General features: G+C 45.4%; 2 protein-coding genes across 10 annotated transcripts in view; one reads left to right on the plus strand and one right to left on the minus strand.

The window, feature by feature from the left end:
- Positions 1-24,305, plus strand: part of RECQL5 (RecQ like helicase 5) — a 35,869-nt gene that overhangs the window by 8,394 nt on the left and 3,170 nt on the right. For both annotated transcript variants that reach the window (XM_082067269.1, XM_082067270.1), the window contains 8 exons: positions 18,998-19,225; positions 20,399-20,498; positions 20,708-20,744; positions 21,520-21,578; positions 21,722-21,798; positions 22,271-22,364; positions 22,835-22,975; positions 23,440-24,113. In XM_082067269.1, coding sequence (XP_081923395.1) covers positions 18,998-19,225; positions 20,399-20,498; positions 20,708-20,744; positions 21,520-21,578; positions 21,722-21,798; positions 22,271-22,364; positions 22,835-22,975; positions 23,440-24,113 — 1,410 coding nt within the window. The remainder of the gene's footprint in view (positions 1-18,997; positions 19,226-20,398; positions 20,499-20,707; positions 20,745-21,519; positions 21,579-21,721; positions 21,799-22,270; positions 22,365-22,834; positions 22,976-23,439; positions 24,114-24,305) is intronic.
- SMIM5 (small integral membrane protein 5) lies at positions 80-15,816 on the minus strand. 8 transcript variants are annotated; one of them, XM_082067275.1, is made up of 6 exons: positions 15,347-15,813; positions 10,312-10,497; positions 9,443-9,583; positions 7,206-7,359; positions 4,521-5,820; positions 80-802 (listed from the first exon to the last, which is right to left on the minus strand). In XM_082067275.1, exons 4-5 carry the CDS (start codon positions 7,330-7,332, stop codon positions 5,699-5,701), a joined length of 249 nt encoding a protein of 82 aa, XP_081923401.1. In that variant the 5' UTR covers positions 7,333-7,359; positions 9,443-9,583; positions 10,312-10,497; positions 15,347-15,813; the 3' UTR covers positions 80-802; positions 4,521-5,698. The 8 variants fall into 8 exon arrangements, 7 of the variants coding, with proteins under 7 accessions (XP_081923401.1, XP_081923400.1, XP_081923402.1 ...); XM_082067274.1 differs by having other exon boundaries at positions 9,443-9,586; XM_082067276.1 differs by lacking the exon at positions 10,312-10,497.

A 24,305-nucleotide genomic window follows, 5' to 3' on the forward strand; every position in this document is an offset into this window, starting at 1 on the left:
GCTATCCAAACAGTGAAAGCAAACCTGAAACTCTGACCTTGCAAGGTTCTAAATAAGAACAAATGAAGAGAGACCTGCATAATGGCAAGCAAGTTTTTGCATGGTATATTTAGGCTATTGTCTGAGTATGACAGGAGAACAATGGTGTAAGCTGCTTTTAGAGAGTGGGTTTAGACAAAGCTTTTACTGGTCAGAGTTTCCTGTTGCCCACTTGCAAGATGGAAAAAAAAAAACAAAAACATGTAACTGCAGCAGCAGAAGCATCTTTATCAGTTTTAGGTGGTGACTGATCATTTGCCACCTCTAACCAGTGTTTTTTCTTGGAAGATGAAAATCAGGCAGAGATGAGTTGACTTTGGTGTTTAGCTAGTCACGCAGCTCCAGAATACAGACAGCCTTATGTACCGAGTTTGCTGTGGACTTGCAGAACAACTTGCTGGCATTGGTGTGTTGCTCTTGATGCAGGAAAGGTGCACGAGGAGAAATAATCCCCAGGGAGAAAAGATGGGAAAGCTTTCTATGAACAATGCAATGGAGTTGTAGCTGGGCTGATTCTTGCTTAGCTGCAGGGCTCCAAGTACTACATCTCAGCTTGGCTGTTTATGTGCGACTCCGTCTGCGCCTTGGAGATGAGCAGCACCCAAAGGTGCCAGCAACTAAGAGGAGAATGATAAAAACAAAGCAGAAGATGCAAATCACCACTAGCCCTCCAAGAGCCCAGTCACTTGTCATAATCCGATTCTTTAGGTCTTCCAGAACTGAAGATGCCTCCTGTACTTGTGACATGCTGTCCTTCACCCTGCTGGAGGTAAACAGAGCAATATCAGATGTTGTTGTGTCCTCTCAGTGCTCTGAACCACAGTCCTGACACCAGTACAGGCACACATGCTGCCTGTACCTGCAGGCATCCCTCCTCCAAAACAGAGTCGCTCTTCACCAAAATGGAAGCGTAAACCAGAAGTAAGATAACTGAGGACAGTTTCATAATCAGATCCACAGAGAAGAGGAAAGCTGCTGGCTTTACAGGATTTTGTCAGTTGAGATTTATTTTAAATAATATAGTATCTCTCCCAGCATGTTGAGTATGAACCCCTCATCTCTGTCAACTGTACAACCTACACAAGACAGACAAGTATTCGGGGGGAGAACTTGCTTGATACCATTGGAAAGGTGTCTGAAAGGAAGTTGGGCACTTAAACTCTGAGAACACACTGGAGATTAAATGAATGCTTATTTAAAAACAAACAAAAAGCCCCACCCACAATAAGCAAAGATCTTCATGTATAACTTGTTGTGCCTGTAGGGCTTAGAATAGACTAGTTGTGTAGAAAAGGTCTCCTGTTAACAGAGCTTGCTTTAGTAACTTTCTTTACTTTGCAATAGAAGCTTAAGTTTCCCTCCTATGACGTACTTAGGTCCAGCAATGATTTAAACTGTGATGGATTCTACACACTTGCTCTTTCACTGATACTTTGCATAATGACATGGCTATCAGCTTTCTGAAGAACATCCAGAATCTCTTTGCAAGCATCTTGTGGTTTTACTAAAGCTTCTTTGCTTCTCAAGGGAAAGGGTGGATTATTTCTCACACTTTCTCACAAATATGACTGTGCAGACATAATACAGGAAGACATATTAATTATTTTTGAAAATTTGTTTGACTTGCTGCCCCTTACATCTGTATCCTTAATACTGTAAGGAAGAGGATTAACCATGTAAAGCACGTTTCATCCTCAGCAGTTCACATTTGACCAGGAACACAAGCTCATACTTAAGTTTTATGAAGGTTTTGCTTCTTTCTCAGAAGCCAAATATATTCAGTTCCTGCTTTGTTTTCTGGACTGATGGCAGATCCCCCTGCCCAGTCTCTAACCAAAAGGGACACAGCACATGAAGGATGTTCTGGATAAAAGGAGGCAGCCTAGATATTAGTTCTGTAGAGCCAAAGGCAGAAACCCTAGGAAAGTTCCTGTCTCTTTCACTAACCGCAGTTAATCTCCCAAAATAGGAGAGCTGTTTGTGATTTTATAAATACCTGAAGCTGTTGTGTAGTAGGTGTTTCTTCTGGTGCCTCCTCTGCACCTCCTCCAAGAGATCTCGGCCTGTGCTGAGGGACCCCCTGACTGCACCCGGAGACTTGTACCATGGAAGTCACCTGTTCGTGCTGCAGTAAATGATTAACAGCTGACTTTCTGGCAAAGGTGTGGTTAATCTAATCAAAGGCCTTGAGCCTGGTTCAAAACACCTACTTCAGCCATTGTTCAGGCATTTCTTCCTCTCTATGGCTTTATCCTTTGTGCACCTGTTCCAGTGCTTGTAAAGGCTCACTGTGTCCTGACTGGGGAAGGCTGCAGGTTGCGGTGGAGAGGAGAGGGCTTTGTTTCCTGGATCTGTACTGTGAGCTCCAGTAGGAGGCTGCTCTGTCTAAAATGAGCCTGTGAACAAGACTGCCCTCCAGTCCAAACTTCATCTTGACAGCTCAGGTGGATGAACTTGTTACAGGGCCTTGCACTGCTATTAACTGCAATAAAACTGACTCCCTCTTGCTTTCATAACTGAAGAAGATCAGAGGGATGGTGCTGGAGAGAGGTGGGAGGGGAGAAGGAGGAGAGTGGGGTGTGCGACGCTGCACACGTAAAAGGAAGCTTGTTTTCCAGAAGCCAAACAAATCACTTTGAAACCAGGTGGATAATGTTACAGAACAGAAGCTATTCCAGTAAGTCGTCAGTAAAACTTCAACCACTTCTGCTGGAGAGGGTGGCCTTACTGTCTCTTTTAGGTTCCTTAGAGAAAGAAACTATTTCAACACATGTATCATCAGGACTGAAGTGCCTTCCCTTGCAGTTCCTTCTAGGCTCACTCAGGCTTTCACAACACGTACAGAAGTAGCTGTGTTTGAAGCAGTCTTGCTTTTGTCTGTGCTCCTCTGAATCTGCCTCTGCTTTTGAAACAGAGAGGATCCATCCTCACTAGTGCTTAGGGTGTCCCAGGTCCCTTTATGTGAGTAATGATTGAAGCCAAAAACACAAAACCTTGTGTGCGTGGTGAGCAGAGAGTGGCATGTTCCTACTCAATAGAGACTGAGGACCTGGAAGAAGCTGGGGGTTTGCTGGGCAACTTTCAGCCCAACCTGATCTGTCACATGCAAGACCCCCACCCCGCCCAGGCAAGCAACTGGCACATCAAAATACCGAGTACAGGAATAGCCCAGCTGAGTACAATGGTACAAAATAGTACAAAGCAGAACATTAGGCCTGTAAGGTCCAGGCAAGTGTGTAGAAATCAGTCCAGGGCCCCTTCTCTATGTGGTGGCTGCTCCTCTGCTCTTGAAAAGCCACCCGAATTCTTTAGAGAATTGCTTAATTTTCTCTCCCTCTCTTTTTTTAACAAGGCTGTGTTTATTCTCTGTTTCTAATTCAGGAACTAAACAGTGGCAGAGATAAGACAGGAGCCATTTCTCTTGTCCCCTTCCCTGGTATCTGTCAGTGGTTTAACTTGTACCACCACTGGGAAACATGTATTTGTAGCTTTTCCTGCCTTCTAAGGCCTGGCAGCTTGTTCCTAGTGACAGCAAGCTGTCAGTCCTTGGGCTGTTTCCAGCCCGCCGAGCTCCCTCCCGACCGTTAGCACAGGCTGGTTCCGTGCTGCTGCAACACGTCTCAATGGGATTCTGTTAACTCCTGTGGCTGGCGCTGTCTAGCACAGGCGAGGAGAGAAAATAAGCTCTGTTCTTGTGATTTAACTGAGATACAGAAACATCTGTTGAGTCTGTCCCCTGCAAAAGAGGTTCTGAGACTTCCTTTGTCACCTTGATTGTCACTTGTTTGTAAGTGATGTGAGCAAAGACGTAAGGGACAGAGAGGTTAGTGTGACATGTCTCTGAATGTTGATTAGGCTAAACTGATGCCACACTTGAGCTTATCCTACCCTAATGTATTGGTTGGGAGAAAAAGCTTTGGGACAGCATCATAAATGCCAGGGCTTTGTTAGTCTTGGTGTAACTGTGTGTGTACTCATACTAGTGCAGTCTTCTGTTGGCACTTGGCAAGTTGGGGCTCAAATATTGACTTTCTAAGGAACATCTCCATCTTCTGCTGGAAATGTTTTAATTTTTATTAATTTAAAAGTAACACTAGCTGCTTGGGGAATACTTTTAAAATTAATTTTTAGACTATTCTCTCTGTCGCTGGCTGCAGATTTATTCTAATGTGCCGCTGTACAAAAATGCAAAACACCTAAATCTAGTTTAGTTGCAAAAATTAAAGTGCATTAAATAAATAAGAAGCTACTGATGTAATGTGCTTTTTACTAATTTGGGTGCAGGTACTGGAGGAAGCTTCTTTAGAAAGTTTTCGTTTTTGTTGTCCCTTCTGAAGCATGAAAAATATTTAAAAGCCCATTGTTCTAAACTTGATTATACTTCTCTGTGTAGGTAGATGTTGACTCTGGTATATATATGTGTAATCCCTTTGACACCTCTACATGTAGCAGCTGGAACACAAGGGTAGAATATGACTTACCTATACACATGTAACTTTTTATACCTTCTCATAAAGGTGGTTGTTTTCACATTAGGGGCTCAGAGCCCGGTACAGTGGTAGGTGCAGGATGATGGTCTCTCTGGCTGTCCCAGTTATGAAAGTCGCGGCCTGCGCCACAGCCTCGCACTTACATAAATCCCTTCCTGAAGTTCACTGAAGTGTAAACCAAACGTACACAGTGGCTGCAGCATGAAAAGGGGGTTTATTTGCACTTGTTAACTTCAGCCGGACAGCGTGTTCTTGTCTCCGCTTTGTCACAATGTCCGCTGCCAGCTGCACACCCTGCAGTGAGGGTTCCCGCACCGCACGTCAGTCCTCTGCAATGCTGCTGTGTATGCTGACGAACATACCTTAGGCACAATGTTTATGTCCACTAAAATAAACTGCACACAGTGCAGGGAGTCAGGCACACGGGTCCCGCCAGTAAGGGTTGGGGTTTGTTTAATCTCCTGTAACTCCTGTGTTCTGTAAGGAAAATTCACCTGCAGTATGCAGAAGGGCAGAACTGAATGCCATGTCGGGGGGGAGGGAGCGAGCATGTTTACCAGGAGAATGATCAAATGAAACCATGATGTTGGTGAGTCTTTCCCTTTTGCCTTCATCATTCTGTTTACCAAGGGTATTGCACACAGTCTGATTTTTCTCTTTGGGAATTTCACATCATGGTAGTACTGATGAAATATAGCAGGGAGGATTTGTTACCAGCTCGACTCGGAGCCTCAGCTGGCATGTCTGGATCAGAAGGTCCACGATTTGTTGTCTTCAGCAGATGAATGTGTCCCTTGCAGGTGGCTTTTAAGCGAGCAGGTTTTCCTGCTCACAAAGGGAATCCTTGGCTGGCCCAGCTGCAGGGCTGCCATTGGGAAAGTGTGTCTGTTTTTTAGCAGTGTGTGTCCACACATCCCCACCCACCTCCCAGAAGAGGGAAGACAGTGATGGTGAAGTAGCGTTACCTTTCTGATCACACCACGGAGCTCAGCAGTGGCTGTCGCAGAAAGAAGGAATTCCATCCTGGGATTTCTGGTCCTCTGAGTCATGTTAATTAATATTGTTGTTGCCATTTTCAGGGAGCTAGTGCAGAAAGTCATCCTCATAGGACTGAATCATAATGTCCATGTATGTCCTTGATGGTAGGTTGTGTCAGCTCTTGTTGCACTTCATGAATGGGCAGCTGGGCGGACTTGGATCTTCCTCCGTCTCTGGTCGGGACGTCCATCGCAGCCACAGCAGCTGTAGCAGCAGCAACTGCAGGCAATGATCATGAGCACCAGAACAGTAACTGGAAAGAGAAGCAAAGACTATTGCTTCATGACATAGGAGTAATGACTGGAGAGTAACCCTATGTCTCCTCCAAGTCATTTGGTGAGCAGAAGAGTGGACAAAGCCTGGTTTCTTGCTGGGTTGTTTTTTTCATATATCCCCACCTCCCTCCTCCTAAGTTCCTGCTCCTTTATATTATTTATCCATTTACTCTGGACAATCATTACTGGATATTTCATGACCTTAAGAGCTATGTACCAAACCAGGTAGGGGTGTATCTTTACCTGCCTAATGGCCTGTTGGTTTGGAGATGTCACGCAGTAACTGAGCTGTGTGCCTGGAGAGGATGGAGATCCCACTCTCCCCACACTTGTGTCAAAAGCAACTCGAGATAATTTGATTAGTCAAACTGGCAGTTGCATCTCTGAAGAGTGTGTGCAGTGTACCCTTCAATGAGGATGGATATTCATGGCTAGGTTGGCTTTACTCTTTCTCCTGTATTTAGCTTGAAAAAAATAGGTACTTCAAATACAGGGGTTTGTTTCACAAAGCAGTGGACTAACTTACTGTTATTCTACACTAGGCTTAATGGTTGGTGTTGGAAGAGATATGTTTCTCTGGAGTAGAAAAGGGTGGCATGTTTAATCCTGCAAAACACATAAGAGTGCGTGAACGTGCAGGTGTGTGTGCATGTGTTCCTTAAATGTCTGGAGCTGCCAGGTTACCGGACCTGTAGGGAACCAGCTGTAGCTATGAAAAAAATAAAGCAGCAGGTGTGTCTTTCTGAATTCCAGCCCAGGGAGGAGTGTCCACGCTGGATCCACACCCTTCCTTTTGGCTGGGAGCAAAGTGCACCTCTTGGAGGGGGCGGACCTGCCTTCCTTCCTGCTTGTTTTCCCATTGTCTAAACAAACTTCATCCCCCTTGATCAAGCAGCTCTTTGTTATTCCTTCCATGCCATCCCCACACAGAGCGGCAGGAGGGATCTTGCCTAAATAGGCTCATCTGAAGCATGCTGGCTTCCACTGAACTAAGCACCCGAATGACACTCAGTCTCAGACTTAAAGGTCTTCTGTGGCAGTGAGATGCCCTAATGCCGTTTGTCATAAATTATCTCCTATGCATCAAAACTCAGCAGCTCATGGACAGTTAAAATATTGGTGTTTAAACTAATGCTTAAATATGGGAGCTTTGAGAAAAGCTGTACTGTTGCCTATCGTGCTCTTTATGTATGTAGAGATGCACACCGAGTATTAAAAAATTACCTCAAAATTAAACAAGGCCTCAAAGCAAAGCCTGGAAAACAACTGCCAACAGCAGCAACCCACCAACAAAAATTGTGGAGCAAGCTGCCCCCCTAGAAGAGACATTCTGACACCCCTTTGCCTCTACCGATAAACTCACCGATAAACAGAAGAACCACACAAAAGGACACAATCTCCACCGGCTCAGCCTTGGGCAGTCTCTGGAGCTTAAGGAGAAACCTCTCACCGATGGCATGCATTTCCTTCAGAAAGCCTTCAGAAGACATTCTGGTTCAGCCTCTCCAGGCTTTATGCTGTAGGAGAACCAAACAGAATAAACCTTTTCACTGACTAATGCTAGGAAGCTGCCAGCCTTCTTATAGAGCTGGTGATCACAAGGAAAACAAGTTTATCTGGTCTCAGTCCTTGTTCCCAGTAGCTAAGGTGGAGGACTATTAATTGTCTACGTGTTTTGGCACTGTTTTAATTTCAAAATCTGGCTTTGAGGGCGTTTTTGTCAGCTGCACTGTGGAGCAAAGGCAAAACAGTGTTTCTTCTAAAAGGAGGCTTATTTCAGCAGGCACAGAGTTAGAACTGGACAGTGCCTGCTCTTGGCTTCCACCCAATGAAAGTAATACAGTTGTGCTAACTTATCTTTCCAGAAAAATGCAATTCCAACCCAACTTGAATTCCAAATGCTGAGCTCCATTGGAACATAGTTTTCAGTTGTTTTTACAGACCCCTTTGAAAACTTCCATCACTTTCAGCTACAGAAAATCCCTTCAAACACTGAGGCACTTACATCAACACCTCACTACAATACTACAGTACCATTAATAATGTTTTATCAACCAGTATTACTGAATGGTGATATTAAGAGCTAAAGTCTGTGTTCACCTGGGACAGCTGGATGCTTTTCAAGTTCTTACAGATGACTGCAAGCTTTATATGGTACGCTAAATGTAGTAGAACAGTCTGTTCTAACAGAGCAATATATGAATTGAATAGTGGATGTCCAGACATCACTGCTGGTGAGGAGCAAAGCAAAATCCCCTGGAGCTCTTGGGGAGCTAATCCCTCCCTAATCTTACACCTTCTTTCTTCTCAGAAAGAATCACCAGAACTATTGTTACTGAAAATATGAGCCTAGTCAAAGTTAGGTGCCTCAGTTTTGCCACCAATACTTGCTGTTCTTTTCCCCTGTGAGCAGAATTTTGGAAGGCATTGCAACAAAGTTGCATAAGAGCTATGGAAGTTGAAATTTTGCTTCAGTCAGTAACCAGAATAGGATATTGTTGAGAAATATCCATAGTTTTGCTTGAAACAAGTGTTTGGACAGGTCAACACTTGGATGGATTATAACTGTTATGTCATTATTATATCAGAATGTACTAGCTTGTAACAGTCAACACTGTATTACGGAACTTGAACATTGCAATTGAACATCCAGGTCTTGGTGATAACACAAAGCCAAGTGACCAAGTACTTCCAGAATAAGCCAGCAAGTCCATTACTGCACATCTGGTTTGGTTACCCAAACAAATGGATGCTTGGAGTTCAGTTTTTCCAAACACACTGAGGACAGAGAGACCTTGGCTGTTTCTTTGCATGCTGGGCTTAAACGCTACAGTGCCAAGTTAAATTACATTTTGTATGTTTATGCAGCTCAAAAAGGGTTTTCTTTGTTCTTTTAAATCCAAGCTACGGAATAAAAATCGGAACCAGCTGGTTTCATAGGAATGGGAGTGGATGGAAAATCTACATGTACAGAAAAATCTTGTGCAGCTTAGCAGGGAGGAATAGCTGTGGCCTTTTGACTTGAAAAGGTCACTTTTGAGAGTAGGGTTAAATAGTTCTTTGCTGTACCCCATGAGTTGCTCCAGAATTGCTGCTTTATCCTTTGCACGGTGCTGCGGGATTCTGCGTCAGCAAGTTTCCAGTTTTGTTTCCATTCCAAGAGATGGCGGCGCAGGCAGAGGTGAAGTGATTTGTGTTTTGTGTTTTCTGCTCTTGGCTCAAGAAGAAAAACCTTTTTTTTTTTTAAAAAAAAAAAAAGTATTTTTGGCCCTGACATTCTGAAAATGTTTGTCCCTTTGGGGGTGTTTCTGCCTGCCCAGAAGTTCTCCTAGTAAGGAATCTGCTGTAAATTTTTTATACCATGCTTTGGGCCACACCAGAAGCAGCAAGTGTAAGAGCCAGGCTTGTGAAGTTTGGAATACAGCATAAAATGAACTGATGAGAATTGTAAAACTCCACATAGATTAGTGAAGTGTCTAGCCTAAAATGCTAAGAGCTTGTCGTCTCAGTAATGGACATTCCTCTGCCCCATGGTACCTGATCTGGAACTAAGTGAAGGAGTTTTTAGTCTAAAACTTGTAAGGAATGTTGCTTGTTTACCTTGGTTTGAACTTCTTCGGGGTCAAAGTTTGATGTTGGTGGTGCAGTCTCCAACGTACCTGTGAGGAGGCAAATGTTTTTCTGCTTGACTGCACTATTGAGTGCACGCTGGTTCCAAGGGCTCTTGCTGCTTTGGGATTTCTGCTGTGGAGTATAGCAAAAGGGTGAGAAATAAATCACTTCTTACAAAAAGAAAGTAAAACTCCTTAAGGAAGCTAGTTATATTCGTGTACTTTTGTGTCTTCCACTCTACTTGTGAAGTCTTTAGTCAGAACTAGTTTTGATTGGGATCTTTTCCCAACTGATTTCAGCAGGACCAAGATCTTACCCAGCCTAGAGGTTGGCGTAAGGGTAAGGCCAGTGCTGTGTGACTTAAACAAGTCTTATGCATCTGCCAGGTTGTGCAGGGTATTTGAAGGAGTTAACTATAATGATTCTTTTAAAACAGGCAAATCTTGAGAGATTTGAAAGTGCAGGTTGTAGGTCTTAACTGACAGTTTGCTTTCTAAGACTGGAGTGCTCTTTTACAGCCAAACAGCCACCCAGGTTGGTACCTCACAGATTCTGTGGGGTTTGGAGCAAACTTAATCATCCGTTAATGTTTTTCTCAACTGGGAATTTCTCCTTGCGCATTGTCCTTCCTAAAAACCACCTCCGCTGCGGATGGGAACGCTCCAGAGCAGCAGAGACGTGGCTGTTAGGGCAGCAAAGCTGATGAACTCGCTAAAGAAGAAATGCTGCATGACCACAGTGCCGTGGAGCCTTCACGCCGCATTGTCAGCCTGATGTCACAGAGTTTTGCTCCACTGTTGTAGCTAGAGATCATTGAAGTGAAAATAGTGCAAAGAGAGGCAAGATGAGAAACTCACGTAGAAAAGAAAGTGAACACAATGTCTAATGGCTTGTGACAGGCAGTTTGGAAGTTCTTGCTGGGGTGGGGTGGGGTGGGAGCCTGAAATTCATGGTTTCAGCTGTTTCGTCTTCTGGCTGTTCTTCAAAAAACAACTCCTCTATCCAGTGTTGCCAGTGAGTCTAGATCTTCAAATCTTTCTGCCCTGGCAGGGGAGGGAATAAAGCAAATCTTTTTCATTTGGGTTTATTTGTTTTCGAGGAAAAAAGGCCAAATCTGCCGTGTGCCATGAGTTGTGAGCCAGGGTTGAAAAGAGAGAGCACAGAAATAACGGCGGGGGATGCCTGACGTGCAGGAGTGCTGCCCTGCTGCAAGGATTAGATGATCCTCTAAAACCAAAGAAGCGTGTTCTATGTTTAGGGCTTCTGTAGAATTAGATTCCCAGAAAGTGCTAATACTTGTTCTTAATGCAGATTCATCTCACTCTGCCCACTGAATAAAGCTGCGAAATTGCCATAATAGCACTGAGGTTATCTTTCTGAACTGTTTTAATGGACTTATGCCATACTGAAGCACTCAAAGAAATTGGCTGCTCAGCCCTGTTGAGAATAAAGCCATTAAACGGCCTCAATCTAGACATTCAAGAAAAAAGCCTTGGCCAGGGTTTCTCTGTACTGTGAGCTGGCTGTGTGTGGTGGCTTCAAGCAAGAGAAAGAGCTTTGTGATGACCATGTAAGTTGGGGTCCCACATCCCTCTGTCCTTCTGAAGCTGGTCAAGTTGCTGTCAGTATTTTGGAGTTCGTGTAAATGGATTCGGGTTTTTTTCGATCTGTCTTTGGACTGGAAAGCTGTATCCTATGCGCGTGTCTCTGCTGCTGCATCACAAGTTAAACTATGGGGAGTGCGTAAGCTTGAATTTACTGCTGAGGAATGAGGCACTTGTTTAGTCATAACCCTGGTGGCATCTGAGCAGCCTATTTCAGTGCAAACAACATGAATTTGAGTTTGTGGTTTAGCCCCAGGACTGGAAGTTGGTAAATGCAGGCAGGCTTCCTGGCCTGCCAGCGATGCTTATGGGTTGTGTGACTTTGGATAATTCATCCCACCCCTCTCTTTTGGGTGACTTCATCGCTGCAAAGTGGCAGAACATGTAACCACCATCAGAGGTTTGGTTGCTAATTTGTTGTGTGTCCAGGTCTCTAACATGCTCTGGCATCTTTAGATACAAAGGCCGTAAGTCCCTGGTTTTGTTGCAGTTACAAAATGGGATGGCCTTGCCTTGCCTACTGCTTGTTAGACTTCAGTCTCTGAGCCCGTTGAATATTACAGTAGATGAAAGCATGGCTTCCACCCTTGGTTGCTCCTTACTCAGCCACCATCATTGACATGACCCCAATCCACAGGTTTTATGATAGTCCCGCTGAGAATCTTGACTTGTGTGGGTTTGTTGCTACAATAATCTAAAAATGAAGACAAATATTTGGAGGGGCGAATCTGTTGGTGGTGGCCTGGAGCTGCCAAGGCCTCTAGTCCTACCACAGCGAGGAAGGTGAAGATGAACAGGATGTCCCCAATGTGCTCGTTGGCCGGACCAGCAGTGCTCCACTGACCTTACCAAGTAGGATGTCCCTGATGTTCCAAAGCAACCATGTTGCCAGGGCAACATTCTCATCACAGCATTGTCTTTTTGCTATGGAGAAGCAAATACTTGGTGTTGTGCTTGCTCAGACAAGTCAAATAAGTTGGTTGAAATTGGACCAGTATAAGGATGGGAAGCCTGTATGGATTGCAGTAAGTTATTTGGTAGGAAATCTTAGAAGGCAATCCCAGCCTCATGGAAGTAGAGTGCTGAGCAATTGAAAGGGAGGGAATGCTTTTCATTCTGGTCTAAAACTTTAAAATAAACTCTTACTGGTTTTGGCCACTTTCTTATGAACATGAAGGCTTGGCCAGTTCCTAAACTTACCAGCTTTGTTCTTAGTTCCTGAAACGTGCTTCTGATTTCATATGGATAAGGCTTCCTGTCCCAAACCAGTTCTAGGTGTTGTTACAGTTCAGATGCATTTTGGCAGAACATGTAATAATTTCTGTACAATTGTTTATTGTTCTAAGTTTGTAATGTACTTTAGAGATGAAAAGGGCTATAGAAATGTGGTCGTATTATCAGCGCATGGCTTTCCCTCATTATTGTTAATACAATGTTTGCTGCCATGACTGTAGTTGACTGGCCACGTGAATTTTAACTATAGTTCACAGACAAGCCCTTTTTTTCCTAAAACAGGAGTGAACGGAGCCAGACAGACCTATAATTCATTCCCAAGCAGATGAAAATAGTTTCCAGTATCAAGAGAATTCAGCTTTTTAACAGCACACACCCAAACTGGTAAACTGCAGCTCAATGCCATGGGAGAACAGCTTTGACTTTGTCAGCTGGTCTGGAAAAGGCGGCCACACATTCTTTCAGATTATAAAGCTGCCCTGACCGGCTAGCCATTTGGCTGGAATACCCTGTCATCTCCACCACCCACTATTTGGAGATTGGTTTTGAGGCAGCACCGTAAATGTTCCTTCCCTCCCCTACAACCTAATATTAGATTAATATAAAAAGACGCTGAATTCCCTGCAATAGCGGTTTGAGAAGCCAAGTACCCACCGGGGCACTGAGCTGCGAGTCTCTACACCTCTACAGAACACGCTGGTTTTCTTCAGTTCATCCCACAAACAAGTCCACAAAACCCCAGGAGATAATTCCTCACTACTAGTCCCATTTTTAAGAAGTGGGAAAACCAAAGCACAGAGCCATCCAGTGAAAGGAAAAGGTCAATTTTAAAAATAAACCTGTAGCTCTTCCACAAGAGAACTTTTTTTAGGGTTGCTGATGCTCGAATCTAACTTGAAAGTCTATTCTAATATTAGCAAAATAAGCATTTCCCAGGGAGCTGACAGAGAGGTAGCTGTGTGCCTGTGAAAGCCTTGTAAATAGTTACTTCACAGACCTGCTGGGATCTGTCAGTAATTTGGTGTTTGAGGTAAAGCAGCTGGACCCCCCTGAGAGTGCCGGAAACACCTTCTCCATCTTCTTCCAGCCACCTCTGTGTCCTGTCCTTGACTGGCCGCAGACCTACAGGTCTCAGAAATTATATGCATTTTTGAGTTTTTTGAAATATGCTGGTCTAATCCTAGTAAAGACACCACTGGGGTGCAGGAACTCCAAACTGAAGGCTCCAACAGCTGCTTCCTCAGATGAATCCGTTTTGAACCGTGTCAGCTGTGCTGGCAGGGGAGGTGGTGGAGGCGAAGGTGGGTGCTGCGGTTTTTTACGGCTCTGCAGGCTGTGGGGCTCAGGGGCTTGTGTGACACGCAGGATCCATTGTGCTTTATCTTGTACCCCCGCTCCCATACCCACTGTTGCATCGCGGTCGGGCTCAGAGGCCCATGCACTGTGACAGCTGTAACACAAGCCATGTCCTGCTTCTTTCATCCAGACATGTGTTTCATATTGCTTATCCCCCCCGCATATATACAACACGGCTGCGGCTGGACAAGCCCCCAGCCAAACCCGTTAAGATTTTCTTTTGGCGAGGAAAACTTGGCATGTTTCTCTGCCTCCCTCCCCTGCCCTTCTCCCCTCGCTCCTCCCTCCTTCCTTTTCTATTTTTTTTCCCCCTAAACTTTGTTTTTCCCGTACTTTATTTGAGAAACCATCTGAACTGCAACAAACAAGCTACAGAGACCCTTCATTAGCAGGGTGGAAACTTCCCTCCATCCCCTTTGAACCCAGGGCTAGACTGGAGGCATGTGGCTCTTAACTACTACATCTCGCACAGGCAGTTCCAATTGGGTGTTTGTACAATACGCCATTAATGGGAATGGAAAGAAGTGGAAATACCTGATCCTTAACATTCCTCCCTACAGGCATGTGTAGGATCGGGAGGCCGTCTGTGAGAATTGGCTTTCTGCCTCTCCCTACCTGTTTGCAAACAGCTGATGGCCCATGCGCCTCCTGGAAGAGGCAAAGGGTCCCAGCTCAGTGCTGGGAGCTGCAAGAGCTTCCAGACAGAGTAATCGGCTTCAGATGGCAGAAAATGGGGGGTTATATGGTCAGTCTCCTTGCCAGGCCCCTTTCCATACCCAGCAGCGAACAGAGATGGGAGCACAGGTTGTGCGACACCTCTCTGTCAAACCAAGGCTGACATTGGGTAATTACACATATTTGGGGGATCCTTTTCCTTCCCTTCTCACTCCATTTAGACCTCTCAGCCTTGTTCCTGTAAACCACAGACTATGTATGTGTTTTCTCAGAGCAGTGGTTTCTCATGATGTTTTGAATAGTAAACCAGCATCTGTGCCTGATACACTGACTGATTTTTTTTTTTAAAGCTCTTGTTAGAAGCTGTGTAAAATCTTTCCATTTATTTCTATTGAACACAGATGCTATACTTGCACAATATCCTAGTTCCCCGACCAGGGTTTGTTTTCTAAGCCCTCTGTTTGCTTCACGATTTGGGGGATAAAACTTGGCTCCAGCTGGGAGGAGCTCTGGAGAAACGCTGTGGCTGGAACCCACTTGGTTTCACGCGCGCTTCCCTGCGCTGGGAAATACTAATGGCACATACGCTGCTCGTACGGAGCAGACCGGCTCTCTTGTCCACACTAAGTATTAATATATCAAGTCATCCCTGTGGGGAATGCCCTGTGCGAGACCTGCTTATCAGCTGAGGTCACATTCCGTAGCAGCAACAGAAAAAGGAGCAGCCAGCCTTTCTAATCAGCAAAGGAGCTGCTGACCCGGGCTCCGAGCGTGGAAGCAATGCAGGTCTGCAGGCTCGCTGCTTTTGTTAGCGGCACAGCTTTCTGCCATCCTGTTAAAGCTTTGCTCTCACTACCTTTGTTCCCGAGTGTCCCTTGCAAAGAAATTCAGGCTAGCAAGCTCTGCTCAACGGCCAGTTCTGCAGCTCGGCACACAGAGAGCTACAAAAGCTCCAGCTACTTGCGAACTAGCTGAATGTTAAGGTGCTACGGTTGACCGAACACCAGCAATAGCTCAGCCTTACCCCAGCCGTGCCGCGAACTCTTCTCTTCTTGTTTTTCTTTCAGTCTTCTTAAACTTTCACGTCATCTCCCCCCTCATCCTGGCTCGCCTCTGGCTCCTCGCTCGGCTCCTCTCTGCTCTGCTGCTGACAGCCAGCTGTTGTCTCTGCCTTTTTTTTGTTATTGGTTGTCCTGGAGATATGAAGTTTCGTGTTACATGTGTGCCAGAGCGGGAGGGCGGGCGGCGAGACGCAGCCAGCGCTGGTGCGAACCCCGCCGAGCGCCCGGTGCCAGCACTTGTTGCTCGCTTCCTCTGTGCATCTCCTCCTAGCGAGGTCTCGGCTTTTTTTTCCTTTAATTACAGCATTTTCTGGAGGGAGACCTGAATGGATTCTCTCCTTGCAGTAGTTTGGGTGTGTGTTAAAGCAATTAACTTGCCTTTATGCTGCCCAGTTTCCTTCCAGCTCCCCGGGGAAGGAGCTTTTCTCTTGTGTTCTGTGAAGTGGCAGAGCAAGAAATGGCCAGGACGGTGCAGCACGGCAGATGCTGGGGGGTGAATTGCTCTGTGCCATTGGCCGAGTCATTTACTCTCTTGATGCCCTGGGTTTTGCTGCGTGTACACTGGGGACAGCTGGCACTGTCTGTCCTGATGTGACACGGGTACATTCCTTCAGACAGGTGTAAAATAATAATTCCTCATCAACCTCATAATTTGCTCTTGTATTTGACAAAGCTCATTAAATGGCTTTTGTTCAGCAACTGCCATCTACGTAGATAATTTGTCCTGATATGATTTCTGTCCTTTTAATGCTTTTGTTTCTTGGCTTTATTCCAAGATTTGGTGGGGTGTTTTGGGGGGGGAGGTCTTCTGATAGGGCTGTGTAAATTTGTTTGGTTCATATGAGGGAGTGCCTTCTTCTGGTGTATTTTAAGAGAGGCAGAGCTGCTTTGGGAATATGTGACTTTGCTTCTTCTCCGACTGTCCACTTGCTTCTACTAATTGCAGAAATAGGGCTCCTGTTCTACCTGGTGTACAAAAGCAAGGAGCACCATGGTGCAGGCAGCTGTGTGGCCAGTGTAGCACTTTGCCACAGTCAAAAACATGGTAATAAACTTGATTGTTATTTACTCTTCATCCTATCCCATGACGTCAAATCAGGGTAGGATGTCTCAAATGAAATAATGATTTTGTTTAGACATTTTAAGACCAGTGGTCAGCTCATACATACCCCTGTTGAAGGGTGGGGGAGGCAAATAATAAGGTTGCATATTTAAAAGGTTAAATAGTTTTAGGATATGTATAATAATACAGACTACCATTAATTTATGTAAATTGGCTCTCCATCTCGTGGGCATTAGTCAGGTGCTTGTGTGACTTGGGAGGTTTTCCCACCACATGTTAATGCATAACCAACCCTGTTTCAGGACCTCTTGTGTTCAGTTAAGCATTAATCCAGTGGTTACCCCCAGCATCCCCATTGGAAACTCTGGTTTTGGCCTTTTGACGTTGATTACAGGACTGCAATCTTAGTTCTGCAACTGAATTTCCGTTATGACCCAACTCATCAGCACCAACGGCTGAAGTGGAGCTGACTTGGGTAACCCTGCAGGAAGATGACGGCAGGTTACAGGAGGCTGGGTTAAAATGCCCTGGCTTTACAAACTGGATGGGTTAGAAACTAGAACCTCTCTAAATCCCAGGGACTTCAGCACCGATCTCTGCTTTCACCAAACCTGCCTTGGGGCACCTCTCGTGTTCATATTAAGGGACAGAGGTGTGTGTGAATGTCCCTGGTGAGCAGGCTGTAGGAGAGAGGAGAGGGCTTGACCATTAATTAGTGTGTGCCTCGCTTAACTCTAATTCAGATCAGCGCGTGCGAGAGAAAGAGACGTGGATTAATGAGAATGCCTGCCTGTTTTCTTTTGGGGAAACAAAAAGCTGACTTGCAGCTCGCTGACATTTCTGTAGTCACGTTGCATTGGCAGGACAGGCAGCGCCAGCAGCTCTTTTGGAAAGGAAGGACAAGGGGATCAAATGTGTTGTCCCCATCGCGGTCCCCCCACCCTTCCCCACCATGTGAAAGGAGCTCTTTGAGCGCAAGAGGAGCGCGAGTCAGTGCGGCTCCGCAGGGGGATATAAAGCCAGCTTTGTCGCAGCCCTCGCTGGGTTTTCAGTGCCCTGGACCATGCGGTGCAACCTCACCCTCTTGCACCCTCCTCACCTGAGCAGCGCCAGGTCCTTGGCTCTGGTGACAGTAGTTTGTAACCTGCTGCTTCATGCGCTCTTCTGCTCGGTAAATGAGCCTCCCGGGCCGTGGGAATGAGGGAGCCTGCAGCCCCTTGCAGGGTTTGTTTGTGATGCTGTGGGAGAGACATACAGTTCTGTTCCCCCCAGATCCAAGCACGCACACAAGTTAAGAAGCAAACTGCATTTCTTAGATCTCTGGCAAGTCCAGACATGTCTCAAAGGGTTTAAAATAAGAATAAATGAAGTGCTCACTCAGTTTACCCCTCTGTGACCCACTTTTTGCAGATAAAGTTGGTAAACCAACCAGGGCACTCCTTGGTAGAGAAGAAAAATCTCCACTTTGTTCTTCCTTGCAGTAAAATAATTCTCTTCTAAAACAACTCTTGTTGCTGCTTGGCTGCAGGATTTGAGTTCCAAATGCCTGATGAAGTGTTTCTGTGTATCTGGTATCAGCATTTTGATTAAGAGACAACTGGCCACCTCTGCTGTGAAACACAAGTTTTAAAAAGCTCCTCTAAATTCTGTCTGCTTTCTTAAAAAAGAAAATAAAGTAGTAACTGCCTGGTTCTTCTTCCTCTAGCGAAATCAGTGTCTTCACTGGTTTAAGTTAGGGAGTGTTCTAGAAGAGAAATTACTTCCTGCCTGTATTGCTAATGAGCATGTATCTGTCAGCAGACTCTTATTTTTACATATCCAAAAGCACTGATGTCTGCCAGAAATGTTTTGAAGATTCCTGGAAGAATCTAATCATCTTCACATGGCTGGTTTGCAAAGGCTGGTAGAGCTGGTTGTGCAATACTCTGTGGGCAAACTCACTGCTTTTCATGGGTTTAGGACTCTACTCCGACTTTGGCTGCTGGTCGGAAGGTTGTATTAGCAGATCAAGACCCAGGCTGTATTATCTGAGTAGTGCTCCCTTGTGACCTCGGTCTGGACTCTATTTCTGTGACTTAATTGACATTCCTGTTTCTTCCAATGTAGATTTCTTCACCTTCAAACCATAGACAATAAAATTAGAAGCTCTCCGGTGTGAAACATAGAGACGTGCTCTGAACTCTGAGGTGTAGGGATCAACAGGACCTCTTTACATATTTATCCTAGAGCCACTCTAATTGGACATGGAATATATTCGGGCAACGATGCAGAATTAATAACTGCATATTTCATCCACCGTGCCTTTTGCATATCTCAAAGATCTGAACGCATTTAGCAGAAGAGGTTGACACCACTGTTTGTTTTACATGTGGGGAAGTGGCGGCAAAGTGCCAGGAACAGAACCCCAGTTCTGCTCCAGGGCTTAATCGCTGTGATTCCCGGTGGAATACACGTTCTCTGCAAAAAAAAATATTCAATTCTGTTTTATTTGGAGGGTGGGGTTCTTGTCAATAATAATAATGACCAGACCATTTTCCCTTTTGTTTCCTAGATGTCGCCATGCTGCCATAGCAAAGTACTTCGGAGATGTCACCCCACCTTGTAACAAGTGCTGTGATTACTGCAAGAACCCTGGGGCGGTGAAAAGGCAACTGGAGTCACTGGAGCGCTGCACCAACAGCTGGAGCAAAACCTGCATCGGGCCCACAGGTTCCTCCCGGGACAACTATGACCCAGAGCTGTACGAAGGCGGGAGGAGAGGTTGCAGAGGTTTCAGCAGGTCTGTACTTGGTAGCTCAAACTCAGCTCATAGGGGCTATCAGAGAGAAGAGAGCATCTCCCAGCTGCAGGCCCAGCCACTCCTATTTTCAGCACATGTTTCTGTGTGGTGGTATTTTCCTGCAACTTCCTGGCAGCAGGAGCTGGAATTTCATTTTCCACACGCTTTGGCAGCCTTGATCCCATTCGTGTCCCAGAGAGCCAAAAGCTGTTTTGACTGACCTAAGAATTGCCCCCCAGAATGTAATTGGTTCAAGAAACTGGCCTGAAATTTTTTGAAGGCAGTAAAGTACGCTCAGCCCATTCAGAGTCACAAGGATCAAAAATGTTTAAATTGAGACCAGTGTGACAGCGAAGTATGACATGATGCAGAGTTCATTCCTGACTTAGTGCGGCTGTTTGTGGGCCAGCAGGCTGGGGGGCCACTGACGGGACTCACTCGTCACAGAGGATGTCATGAAGTGCCCGTGTCAGCTGCTTCTGCAGATTGCCAAATTTTAGTGTTTCCCTGTCAGGCTGACAGCAAAAGGAAGATGTGCAGTGGGAAACATAATTCATTCTGTAAAACGCTTGGCAGCGCGGAGGTGACAGCTTCTCTTCCTCCTCGTTCTCTGGCTGACTGGCGGCGATTGTGCAGCTCTGCCAGGGTGCACGTTCCGCTGCCCGTGGAGCTCTGCCAGGATCACAGCCCTCTGCTTTACCTTAACCAGCTCCACACCGGCAGCTTTGTTCTTCAGGCAAGTCCCACTGAACCTGAGGAAACTGGTGAATGTGTGACCTTAGCCTGTGTTTGATCTCAGGACCTGAGAAGACATGGCCAATGCTGTTGTACAGCACAATGTGTGACACTCGATTTATTGAACCTCTCCATGACTTGTAGCTTTGCCTTGGAAGGAGCTCTCCATTCTCAGAGCACTAGTTATGTGTTACTACTTTGTGCTACTGCTTACTAATTTATGGGATTAACAAATCCCATTAATTTTTGGAGGACACTCAGTACTGTCCAGGTTGAGGAATGGTAGCGAAACTAAAAGCTAAGATTTGTTCAGTAAAGATGTGTAAAAATATTTTGTACAATAAATTCTGTGATGATCTAGGCTTTCCAAAGCCCGTCCCCCAGTTAATGCTGCAGCTACAGAAATGTTTGTTCCTCTTGTTTTCCTGCCTTATCTAGTTACGATGAAGAAAGCAGTGGGAATGGGGATGAAGCCAATGAAGAGAGTCGGAAGCGGGAGTGGAACAACTTCTACAAAAGGCAGATGAGTCTGCGCAAAGTGAGTTTGTATCCATTTGTCAGAGATTCTCATTGGTTTGAGTCTCGTCTTTTGCCTCTTTTACCACATTTTGGTGCCTTTTTAGTACCTTTGTAACTTCAGCATTATTTTTCCCTGGGGCAGGGGTATAAAATGTGTCTTTTGTGCTTCTAGACCTGCATGTGTGTTACAGGAATAGAAATGTTTGAGTGATCTTTGTTTTCTTCCAGGGCAAAGAACCAGAAAAGGAAGATTTTGTTCCTCCAAGTAAATATCTTCTTTGATTTATAATGGGTTTTCTTTGGGAGAAGGAAGTTTTATATTTTGCAGCTGTGTGTAATTTATATAGCATCAACACTGGAGGTATCAGTCCCTAGGCACAGAGGTTAGGCTTTTGGCTGGGAAAGCTTGGCGAGAGGAGATGGATCAGAGCTTAGCTTTCATTGGGGTGAAAATATGGAATGCATCTTTCTGAACAACTTTTCCAAATAAGCAAGAGAGAAGGAAAGCTCTGTCTGACCTGACTTTGTAGGCCATTTCTGCAGTGGTTATGGAGCATTATTCTATTGGGCTATAAGGAAACTGCTGAAGAACTTTGCCATTTGTAACTGTGCTACTTGGTGCGCTGTCTAGCAACACAGTTCTTACATTATTGTAAAAGAATAGCTGGTAGTTCATGTTACTCTATTCAGCCTCTTTGTTTTAGTTGGTATTGTGGGGAGCAGAACAGAGTTGCGTTTAAGAGCCGGGATTCTTGAAAAAAGGTTTTCCTGAGGTGGGGAGGTTTTGGAAAGCTGTTAGTAATGAACTAGCAAAGTAGACATTTCTTATCCAGAGAGGAAAAATCTCACTTCTGCCTGCTCTTTTGGAGACTGCAGCTTCTCCAGGTAAGAAGGGTGACCATAGTGGTCCTTGGGGAGACTCTGCAGGGAGGAGCAGGCCAAGCAGTACTGGACTGGCACCTTCCCAGCGCCAGCTGAGATGTTCTCCACCAACCCCAGCCCTGCTGTGATGCCTTTTGCAAATGTTTCTTGTGCGGTAGGTTCGGACTGCCCCTTGAAGGATGCCTCCAGCAGGAGAATCTCGAAGCTCACAGTGAAGGTAAGAAAGGCTGGTTAACATTCAGTCTTGTTGACTTGCAAAGAACAACAGAGATTCTGCCTGCCCTGTTCCTCTTCAGGGCTGGAAATCTGCGGGGCACTGTGACTTCCGCAGAGCATGTCTGAGTATCCCATGTTTCCTAGGGACGGGAACACTGCTTGAAGATGCTGGAAGAAGCTTTGAGCACCAATCAAAAGGTTCCAGCAGCAGGAGAAAAAGGGTATGAGAGAACAGGGGTAGCATATTGAGTGCCTTAACACAGGGCCTGCTCTTCCCTGAGCAACATTACCACACTCAGAGAATGCCTTTGTAAGCTATTGTGTGCAAGTACACAGTTCCACTTAACAGCATTTTTCTTGTAGTGTCATTCAGGATCAGATATGAGGATTCCTGTGTCTGATTCTGCTACATCAGCTTGAATCCTAGGAGTGGCAATTCTTCGCTGTCCCACAAGATGGGGATAGTGTACTTCTCAAACTGAGCAGCTGGATAGGAGACTTTGATTTAAAACTGTTTTCACCAGCCTTTCCATTCTCTGGCAATTCCCGGCTGCATCCCGTAGGACTTTAATGGAAGTTGTCACTTAGAGAGAGTGAATTTTGTACTTTCTTTGGGGGATGCTCAAGCATTAATGTTCCCTTTGCAGACATAGAAGTGTGTCTTGCCAGAAATCACCCCAGCCTTTGTTACAGGTCAGACCTTCATGCCTGTGCTGTGGAGCTGGAGTATGAAGCTTTCCGGAGCAGTAAAATGGCCAACTCATACAAGGCAACTGTGCTAAAGAAGGTAGGGCCTTCCCCCTGCTGTCATTCCCTGGAATGTAGCGTGGCCTCAGCTCAATGGGAAGATAGGCTACAGTTGGTGTAGGAAAGATGGAGAAACTCTGCTTTGCCTTGGATGTCTTCCAAATCTTTCTTCTTGGTTTTGTTTCCAGGAGGGCCCAGAATCATGTTGGTTTCACATCTTTGTTGGCTTTACAGGCTCTGGAAACCTTACCCACCAGTGCAAGCTTATCCAGATATCCTCTGGGTCCAGCAATAAAGTGGATGGGAGTTCCTCACCCTGTCGCTGACAATAGAGATGCCTTGGTTTAGGTTACCTGGTTGCCATAAGTCTCTTTGAAGGCGTTTCTGTTCTTGTGATAAGTGTCTCTCCAGGGGAGACATTTGTTTTGCCACTGTGGCTTTTAGTGTGTGCAGAGGCAGCAATGCATAAAGATTTCTGGCCATTATAGAATATTTCTGTTCTGTTTTCAGGTAGCAGAAATCAACAAAGCCTCAAAACAAGGAGAGCTGTTCTCAGTCTTTGGGTCTGGAACTGGTGGCAACAGCAGCTTGGAAACAAAATCTGGGTGTCCAGCAGAAGAGGACTATCTCCCTGCATCCCAGGTGTATTCAGTGAGTACCGGCGGGATAGACAAGAAGGGAATGGTGTGCTTTGTCTGTCTGCTTTTTTATAATTTTATTTTAGGTCCTTTGTGTGGCCATAGCTATATATTTCTACTGGAATTTCTTTCCCTGTCTGTCCTTTGGTTTTGGAGTGAGATCAGCTTGTTGTGCTTGTTCCTATTAGTGAATATAATCTACGTACAGGCCATATGTCAAATAAGTTTTTCTTGTCTTTGCTCTAACCAAGGATGCTGTCTGTTTCCTTACTGCGGGCCTATGACTTTAACCTAATCTATTTCCCTGGTGTCTCAGGCAATGGTTATGATGATGAGTCAGTTTTAGAGCCTTCCCCAGCTTACGGCTGTACACACTGGAGCATGGTATACAGAAACTTGGCTCCTTTCAGGGTTCTGCACACAGGGCTTCCTTAATGCTCTCACATCCCAAATTTCTTCTTCTCTCTTTCTCCCAAGTTCAAACCCAAGCGTGTGGGAGCAGGATTTCCAAAGAAATCCAGCTTGTTCCAGACAGCTTCAGAACTGCTGAAGGTCCAGGAGGAGAGCGATGCAAAGCCTGTCAGAAAAGAAGTCGATTGTCTAAACGGGCAAGACAACAGCAGCTGCAGTCTGGAACTGGACACCAGAAACCCTGTTCTCCAGAAGAAAGAAGTAGAAACCAAAGCAACGTGTGAGAGTGCTGGGGTAGAAGTACTCCTTCCAGAACAAAAGGGGCAGAAACCCAGTCCAGACACAAAAGCTGCCCTTTGGGATAGCCCTACTAAGAAGTCCAAACCTAGCAAGAAGCAGCAAAAGCTCGCAGAAGCGGCTAAAAAAGAATCACAGGATATCTCAAAATTCTTCTCCCTCCCCAAAGGTGGATCCAAAGCCAAAAGTTGCAGCTCAGCAAAGGAAGATGGCCATTCTGCAAGCACACTACCTCAGGTTTCTTCTCAAAGCATGTGTCAAGAGAAACCAGTACCTCAGGAGAACAAAGATGTCTCTGGAGCAGGTGTGACTGTACAGTCCCAGACAGAGAATGAAGAGCTGGGAGAGACAGAAGTAACACTGCCCGAGAGAGAGGAGGATTTTAAGATGCAGCAGGCTGCTGAATCTCTACTCCTTCAGGAAGAAATTGATGCAAAATCCAGGTAAAGTATCCACCTCTCTGCTCCCACTGTTGCTCTGTTAACGAGCTGCAGGGCCCCACCAGCCTTGTCCTGGAAACTGCGAATCTCTATTACATCTCTAGGCTGGTGAGACTTGTTTTACCATGGAGAGTCTTGTGGCTGCTGACAGTGAATGTAGTGATATCTTCACTGTGGAATGATTAAAATTGGCCT

This window comes from Streptopelia decaocto (assembly GCF_964273445.1).
Source record: "Streptopelia decaocto genome assembly, chromosome: 16".
NCBI lineage: Eukaryota > Metazoa > Chordata > Aves > Columbiformes > Columbidae > Streptopelia > Streptopelia decaocto.

What these genes read in the sequence shown, in the direction of transcription:
- SMIM5 (XM_082067277.1), bottom strand. Translation starts at nt 7,332, where the DNA reads ATGTCTTCTGAAGGCTTTCTGAAGGAAATGCATGCCATCGGTGAGAGG. An exon ending in TGTGGTTCTTCTGTTTATCG is followed by an intron (nt 5,821 to 7,205) that starts GTGAGTTTATCG and finishes TTCTCTTTCCAG; the next exon opens with TTACTGTTCTGGTGCTCATG.